Source organism: Barbus barbus (assembly GCF_936440315.1).
Source record: "Barbus barbus genome assembly, chromosome: 38".
Taxonomy (NCBI): domain Eukaryota; kingdom Metazoa; phylum Chordata; class Actinopteri; order Cypriniformes; family Cyprinidae; genus Barbus; species Barbus barbus.
Window position 1 is genome coordinate 5,536,440 of NC_136716.1, and position 9,676 is coordinate 5,546,115.

Consider the following 9,676-nt stretch of genomic DNA (forward strand, 5'->3'; position numbering starts at 1 on the left):
TAAAGTCTATGCTATTCTGCGGACACCACTTAGACATCCAGCCATTGAGTGACGACAGTCTGCTATGAATCTCATCGCCACGGTAAGCAGGGAGCAGGCCAGAGCATATTACAGTCTGACATTGTACTTGCAAGTTCACACACCTCTTTAACATTATTTTTAGTGATCTCCGACTGGCTAAGTCGAACATCATTAGCACCGACGTGGATAACGATCTTACTGAATTTACGTTTAGCATTAGCCAGCACTTTTAAATTTGCCAAGATGTCAGGCGCTCTGGCTCCCGGTAAACATTGGACTATGGTGGCTGGTGTCTCTATTTTCACGTTCCGTACAATAGAATCGCCAATAACTAGAGCACTTTCATCAGGTTTCTCAGTGGGTGCCTCACTGAGTGGGGAGAACCTGTTTGATGTTCTGATCGGAACGGAAGAGCGATGTTTTGACTTGCGACTAGGCCGCCTTACAGTTACCCAGCTGTCCTGCTGCACGGGCTCGACCAGAACCGAACAATGTAAAGGACTCCCTGAGCTAGTCGCATCCAAAGCAGTATCTACAGCCCTCACATTCTTACTATCCTCAACTAAAGTTTGGATGTGTGTCTCTAATTCTGAAACCTTCTCTGTCAACCTAATTATTTTTCCTGCATTTATCACGTGTGAATCCCTCATCGCCGACAGAGAGAGATAAACTATACATGTGACATGAAGTGCAAACAACAATAGCAGGAAAAGAAGCCATTACTCACCGTGACTGATGAATGATACCAACTTAACTTACCACTTACCAATGTTGTGTGATGAACTCGTGAAAAACAGAGCGAGAGAGAAATGAAAACGGAGCGAGAAAAAAGAAAACAATAATAGGCAAACCTCTCAGCAGCACAACAGACAGATGTCAAGCAAACACTTTCTTTATGGATGTTGTCAGTAAAGTCCAGCAAATCAGAAACAAGTACGTGTTCACAAGACTCAAAGGCATGTCAAGTGTTCCTCTAATGTCATTCAGGTTTTTGTTTGAAAACAATATACATGTTTTAATGAAGTTTCTGAAGATGTTTTCTATTGTAATATTTTAAAAAATGTAACTTATTAATGTGATGCGCAAAGCTGAATTTTCAGCATCATTACTCCAGTCTTCAGTGTCACATGATCCTTCCACAAAATATTAAGCAGGAAAAACTGTTTTTAACATTTATTATTAATAACCATTATTCACACCAATAATAATTGAGGAGCAAATCAGCATATTAGAATGATTTCTGAAGGATCATGTGACACTGAAGGCTGGAGTAATGCTGAGTTATTCAGCTTTGCATTGCAGGAATAAACTGCATTTTAAAATATATTCGAAAAGAAAATAGTTATTTTCTAATTATAATATTATTTCACAATTCTGACATTGAGAAAACAAATTGCACATAAAATGGCTCGTCAGGAAGGTCTAACTGGGATTTTTGCAGACGCTATGAGCTCAAATATCAGCAGGCCTTCATAACATTTAATGCTCTTGCTTGAACGCCTGGGGCACACTATGGAAGACAGTCCCCATGGTAACCAAGCAACAGCCAGATTCTCCATGGCAACCAAAGCACCACAGGGATACAAATGTGAGCAGAAAAGACAAAAACAGAAACAGTTTTTGTCTTCCACACATTAAATATTCAAACAAATCTGACAAATATATTTGTTTACTGTAGACAAATAATAGTGCAAGAAGTCTCTTATGGTCACCCAGGCTGCATTTAATTATTCAAAATTACCATAAAACAGTAACGTTGTGTAATAACATTTTATTACAATTCAAAAGCATATTAGAATGATTTCTACAGGCTTTTACTGACAATTCAGCTTTGCATCACAGGAATTTACATTTTAAAATAGATTAAAATAGAAAACAGTAATAAAACAGTTATTTTAAATAATATTTCACAATGTTACTGTGTAATAAATCAACTAAATGCAGTCTAAGCATAAGATAATTATTTTAAAAAAATCATACATATTTCAAATTTTAGTTGTATATAGTATATAGGCCTATAGTATATACAGGTATAGTGATCATTAAGCTAAAATTATGACTTTATTCTGTAACTATATATTACCATCATTACAGCATGTTCACACAAAACTGAATCCATGTTTCATGTTTAATTGTTATGTTTGCGACAGGCGATTCTTTTCTGTGGCATCAAATTGCAATATGAGTGCATAACTGAAAAAACTACATACAAAACGAAAAAGTTTTCCTGTGCTTTTTTGAAAAGTTTAGAGTAAAGAAACGATCCCACTCACAAAGAGCCACGTAAACGACTAAAAACGTTGTACTATACATGCCAGGCTTAGTAAGCGATATAGGCAAATTTGTGTTTTTGTAGTTTACACAGAGACGAGAACAGTGTTATTTTCAAAACCTTGCACTTTGAAACCCGTTTTCAAAAGTCTGCTTTTTCAGGCCCCAAACGCTGTTGTCGTGTACTGTAAGCAATGGCCAAACACATAAAAATTTTCCCATTTTAGTTGAAAACTTTGAAGATACTATATGTGAAGATTGATCAGCTTATCTTTACTATCTTCACATTAATGCATTTCTTTAGTATTTTCAAAATACACCATCACAGCTGTTCCACACTGACTGTAGAAACTAACAGGACCATGCAAACAGTCAGAGCCACATACCGTGAGAGCAGGAAGAAGATAATAAACAAACACAACTAAACAGGATATACTATAAAAGACAGACAGCTTAACTCACAGTTGGCTCACATAAATAACAACCACAACTCAGAAAGAAAGAAGAATGTGACACACCAGCACATAAAGAACTGCAGACCTAAACATCATTTCAAAAGGCTGCTTTTTCTCTTATAGAATTTATAGTCTCTGCTCTTGGCCCACAAAGACATTTTTGTGCCTCTCAAATGGTTGCATAGCAAAAGTCGAAAGAGTATCATTAGACATAGTTTACCACCTTATATCATACTTTCCCCGAAGGGATGTTGCTTAGCTGTTATGCAATTTGTTTGTAACAAACTAAATGGTGCACAACACCTGGACCAACTTCAGGACACACTGACTGAGAAAATACAGCAAGAGTCTTGTATTATGTTGTGCTATTTCTGCTGAATATATAAATCAAGATGAAACGCAAATTGTCTCATCGTCACTGCATTGCAACATCATTGGACAACATTCCAAGTACACCACAAATTGCTTCTTTTAAACAAACAAAAATACTTCTAATTACTGACAGCAATTATTGAGAGTGACTACTTCATTTCCTGAAAATCTGATGGGAAGACCAGTGCTAAAAACGATACCGCCTAACAGGCAAAAGTGGTTTTAAAAAGCGAATACCATTTTCAACAAAGTAAAAAAAAATCCATACACTTTAAATGTATGTGAGTGTACACATTTTAATCATTTTATAATAGTTTTTAAAATATATTCTTCAGGGAAAATGTTTTATACGAATTTTATGCATTAATACATGCATTTTTGGGAAATCGTTCCATGTTGCATTTCTGAACTAACCTTGCCTAGTCATAAAAATGTCAAATTATCTTGATTTATCAAATTATCTCAAACTATATTTTAAGAAACTTACTGACCTTGACACAGTCAGGGTCTGCAGGGCTCCTCTCCATGACATCACTTCCTGTTTTATTTATTTGTTTGGTTGGTTAATTATTGCATGTTGATTACACCACATGACTTTGTGGATAAAGGTTTATTATTATTATTAAGTAATTTCCACAATACTTACTATGGTTTTGTTTCAAGAATAAGATTATTTTTTTAATTAGGCCTTTTTGCATAATTATGATATTAGCACAGGCATACCACATCATGTGCGTTCAGATCATTATTTGCATTAAATTGCATTTGAAATGTGGTTTTAAATAATTTAATGGATGGGCGCATAACATTTCATCATTGACTAACTGTCAATATTTCATTAAACATAAAATAAGTGTTATGTGGTATTTAAAAGTTGCTTTAATCTTAATGCTGTGAATTTTATGAAGTAATACACTCAGGGTAGAATTCATACACAATTTCTGATTAGAAATATGCATTGCTAAGAACTTCGTTTGGAAAACTTTAAAGGTGATTTTCTCAATATTTTTTTTTTTGCACCCTCAGATTCCAGATTTTCAGATTATCCTCCAAAACAAACCATACATCAATGGAAAGCTCATTTATTCAGCTTTCAGATGATGTATAAATCTCAATTTTGAAAAATTGAAACTTAAGACTGGTTTTGTGGTCCAGGGTCACATATTACAATTTCATTCTTCTTAAAACTGGCCAGATGTCATGAGTTTATATTGTATGAAGTGAAGTGAAGTGACATACTGCCAAGTATGGTGACTCATACTCGGAATTCGTGCTCTGCATTTAACCCATCCAACGTGCACACACACAGCAGTGAACACACACACACCGTGAACACACACCCGGAGCAGTGGGCAACCATTTATGCTGCGGCGCCCGGGGAGCAGTTGGGGGTTCAGTGCCTTGCTCAAGGGCACCTCAGTCGTGGTATTGAGGGTGGACATTCCCTCCCCCACCTACAATCCCTGCCGGCCCGAGACTCGAACCCGCAACCTTTGGATTACGAGTCCGACTCTCTAACCATTAGGCCACGACTTCCCCACGACTTCTGACAGCACCAGTTTTTAAATGTAAGGGGGAAAAAGGTGAATCTACATATTGGCCTAGTTTTGTAAAAAAAAAAAAAAGGTACTAAAACTATTTTTCAGATGACATTTCAGTTTCTCTTTGTTAATAAATTAATAAGTAAAAAAATATATATAGAATCACATTTGTTATTTTTTTTCTTCACTTTATTCTTATTTTTTTTTACATAGCTTTGCCTTTATATTTCAAGAGGGGGATCTCATCATATCCGGGGGTTCTTGGCCTCAAAATGTTTTTTTTTTTAAAAACGTCTCGGTTTAGAGGACAAGTTCTGACCCCGAGGGGTTAAACGGTCATCATAAGACATGTGAAATGACCTTTTGTCTTGATTTTCGCTGTGCTCATCCAACCGCATGATGCAAAGGTCGGTCAGCCAGTCAGCTGGAGTCATCCGTACCTAAGGTAGCCTTTCTGTCACCCCCATCGCTCGGGGTCGCCGCTAAAAGAAGGTCTCATTCACCATCTCTGTATTATCGCCTGCTGTGTCAGTCACACAAACCAACAGCCCATTGAGTCACGGGCCAGCACTTGTAACATTTGCATCATCAACGCATCACTGGCTCATTTGTTTATCTCCAGAAGAAGCCTGGAGAATGAACAACTTGAATGTGCTGCATTCAGATCTTCCATAGGGTTCAACTGAGCATGTAATAACTGTATCACACAGGCTTTGTTTTTGTTGTGGTGGCAATGAAAGGTGGACGAGTGCCAATTGCATAAATAAAATAAAAATGCAAGTAAATCCACACAACTGATTATATTAAGAAAGTAAGCAAGCATGGAAGACATACTGCTGACCGAGGAACAGACACACATTTAGCCGTTTAGGTTTACACAGAGATGATTTCCATACATGGGATGGAAACAGTAAATGCATGTTGATCAGCCTCTCAGGGGCAGGATTTCTTTATCCAACCCGCTCCGGACATCTGAATAACCCGCATTTCCTTGTTCCACCTCAGAGTTTGCCCACACTGTAATAATAAACCATTAACTTTGTACTGCTGCTATACAGAAAATGACTGTTTCCCACAAATCAGCCATGTTGTCTGCACAAAACACAATAGTTACATGACCTAGAAATCAATCAATCACTGTCTAAAAACTTTCAAGCACAAAGCACCAACGAACCACAAAGGAATGCAAATTCGAATTTGAACATAAAAACAACCTACAGTTATGTATTTCCTCACTTGTTACACAACAAGATACACTTGTTAAAACTTTTTTTTTTTTTTTTGCTTCCTGCTTTCTACTCAGAAGAAAGAATTCTGAAAAAAAAATATATATATATTAGGCAAAAAAAAAATATTAAGCAGCAACTGTTTTCAGCATTGATAATAATAAATGTTTCTTAAGCAGCAAAGCAGCATATTAGATTGATTTCTGAAGGATCGTGTGACACTGACTTAAGTGGCTGGAGTAATGATTCAGCTCATTTTACATGTCTTATTAATCAAAACCAATGAATGCATTATTAATGAAAGTGAAAGTGTTGGCTTATTAGTACAAGTTTGCCTTATTGTTAGTAATGATATTCGTCTTATTACAATTACTATTAATGATAAGAGCATCACAGAGTTTTGAGAGGGCTCTTGTGACAAGGTGCAGTAATCCATCTAGCAACCATCCTTAGCAAACACACTGAACCAGCAACTTAGCAGCTAACCAGAACACCATTGCAATGTTTTGAAAAAAAATAAATAAAACATCTTAACCAATACTAATAAAGTTGTCAGTGAGTTTTGAATGCAAGCACGATTCAGTTGTAGCCAACAGAAAATGTAAAAAGAGAGGTTATATGATTATTATACGAACATGTTGATCAATATGTGTTTATGTAATAATAAAAAAAAAACATCTTAATTGTCATCCAAATCCAAACATAGTTCACAATCTGACAACAACATCAACACATTCAGAATAAAAACGCCTTCAAAACCGAATCGGTCAATCGAGCGCGCGTCACATGCAAACGCGCTCACCTTTTTAAAGATACACTTCACATTTATTTAGTTTAAACCTGCATGCGTAGAAACATACTAATGAAGACATTTGCCAAATAACAATATCGACACTGACAGTCTAGGTGAACCTTAGCATGACTTGCACAGCTGTCACGCAGCCTAAAGTAACAAGTGCTCACATCAGCAGTGATAACGCGTTTTATGTCAGAAGAAGAGAGTGGAGAGTGAAAAGAAGAGGTCAGGTGTGATGTCCTCTCACCTGTGCAGGCTCGCTTTCACCTGTGCTGACGGTGGCCATGTTGAAGTAGATCCCAAAGCAACTGTACACATTGAAATATGTGCCCCAGTGTGCAGCAACTTCCTGCTCTTTCCATAATTGGCTCTGTTCCTGAAAAATATGTATCCCAGCATGTAATAACTCTCAAAAAACTTTACTGTTACATATAGCGAGTGCTTTCGAGAAACGTTTATGGAAATATATTATCGGCTATACATTATAAGATTTGGCAGCGTGTTAAAGTTATTATATTATTAAAGTTATTAATACTTTATGTTCCGAAGCTCTGAATGGATGGCTAGGGTGCAATACTTAGAGTGAAACGAACCCTTCAATATAAAAACATTATCAAGCACAATCTTACATCAGTAAGCAGTTTTGTATGGACTAAGTCATGTTTCCATATTTATCTTCCATAATGTTTATGCTGTTGTGTTTTGTTCACACTGAGCAGGGCATAATCCAATATCATCTCCAAAAGTCATTCTGCAGAATTATTGCATATGTATTTTTACAAGGTTAATAGATTACTTTAGCAAAGGTAATAAACTACCATCCGGGAAAAGTTTTTCGATTGAAGTTGAGGGATTTGAGTTATCGTTGTTGTTTAAAGAACACTAGATGACGCCATTGTTACATATTTCCAGTTCTTGACATTACATCGACTCTTCTGCTGGATCAATGTGGGGGAGACTGAGGCTAGTTGTCACAAGGAACGCATCTCAGAAACTGAGGATTGGGTCTAGTTATACAAGTGTGTGTGTGTGTGTGTGTTTAATATACATTTTTAATTTAGTCATATATTTAATATGGGTAAGCAACAAGAACGCAATGGACACATTAGGTTCAAATATTATGTAAAATGTACATTTCTGTCATGTATTTAATATGGGTAAACAAGAACACAATGGGGAACATTATTATGAATGTATATTTTATATTGGGGCAAGTTGTCACATATATTGTAGTACAGACTTAGAAATTCTTTAGGCTAAATATTTTTATATTGATGTTTTTTTATTCATTTTTGATGTTGAATGATGTTTGTTGTTTCCCAATTGCTTTTAGTTACATACAGTAGGAATGTGAGTTTCTGTTTACTGAGTGTTGTAAGATATTTATCAGTATAACTTGAACTTTAAGTAAATAAAAGTAAAAAGGAAACATTGTTTGGTCAGTGCAGAGTAAATACTGAGACCTCTGATCCTCTATTGGAATGGTGTTTGTTCTATAGACTAATTGTTTTTGAAATACCAGGAACATGTTCCAACAATAGAAGACATTCAGCTCAGTGTTTAATTACAGTATGCAGTCATGTCTGCAGAGGAGACCAACAATGACAATCACTACAATCCCCCAATATAAAAATGCTGGACATTTTCAACAATACTGTATATTTTTCATTAATAAACATTACATTTTACTTATTAATATTAAGTAAACATTAATATCGCATCAAAGCCCATTTTCACAAAAATAATAAGAATAAAATGTACAATAATTGAGATTTTAGTTGAAATTGTGAAAAGAAAAGTTAGAATTGTGAGATATAAATTCACAATTGTGAGGTGAGGAAAACATTAGAAATGTGATTGCAATAATTTGCAATAACATTCCATGGCAGGTTTAAAAAAACAAACAGAATTGCGAGATGCAAACTGAGAATTCAGAGAAAACAAGTCAGATTTGCAAGATAAAGCTCAGAACTTTGAGGAAAATGTCAGAAATGCTAGATGTAAATTTAGAATTCAGAGAAAAAAGTCAGAATTGCACGATGTAACCTCAGAGTTCAGAGGAAAAAAGGCAACTGTGAAATATTATTTTACAATTGTGAGTTTATAACTTGCAATTCTAAGACAAGTCACAATTATGACATGTAAGCTTAGAACTGTGAGAAAACATCCATTGCAATTCTGTTCATATCTGAGAACAGATATGAACAGAGTCAGAACTGAGACAAAACAAATGTCTAAATTGTCAGATATAAACTAAAATTGTGAGAGAAGAAAAGTCAGAATTGTGAAATAACGTCACTTTTGTTGCTTTAATACATAAACTGTTTACCCACGTTTAATTAAGTCACATAACCCATATGACCTGCAGTAACTTCATTGACCTCCAGGGGTCTGCAGGTACTCAAAGGAAGAACCCGCAATACTACACAGAACACAGAATAGATGAACAGAAATATGTACATCCAGACAATTTCCTAAAGTACCGTTGACAAGATTTTAATGAAAAAGATACGTCAGCACAAAAACAGCAAATTGTCTAATCTCTCCAAAACCCCTTGCATTGCAAATCTGAAGCTAATCTCATGCACTTGCATAAATCGTTTAAACACATGCATTATGCCTTAATTGCACTTGACTCGCATACAAACAAAATGACTTTTTTTTCATGAATAAACGTTTTGACTTCATGTCATGATTTGTTTGTCTTACCTGCCATTTAAAGAGGAAGACACGCCAGTAAAAAGCCTTTCCTGGGACACGTGGCTACTGTTGGCCACTGCCTAGGCCAATTATACATCCAGTATCCAGATGGGACTGCATGGAGTGTGAATACAGGATAAATCTAGGGAGGTTTGTAAACGTGGCTACTTACGCATCATCCTTACGTAACACGTCTCTGGACAGATTTTGCAGGGGCACAATCAAACGTGGCTTGGCTTTTGCCATCTGTTTACCTCTTTAAGATTTATCATTGCAGTTTAAAGGCTGGTTGTA

General features: G+C 35.9%; 1 protein-coding gene across 1 annotated transcript in view; it reads right to left on the reverse strand.

Annotated features, from left to right (window-relative positions):
* Positions 1 to 7,038, reverse strand: part of LOC306858033 (ankyrin-3-like) — a 178,891-nt gene extending 171,853 nt beyond the window's left edge. The window contains exon 1 of the mRNA XM_079398386.1: positions 6,930 to 7,038. Within this exon, the coding sequence (XP_079254512.1) occupies positions 6,930 to 6,968 (39 nt within the window). The 5' untranslated portion in view covers positions 6,969 to 7,038. The remainder of the gene's footprint in view (positions 1 to 6,929) is intronic.
* Positions 7,039 to 9,676: the final 2,638 nt, after the last annotated feature.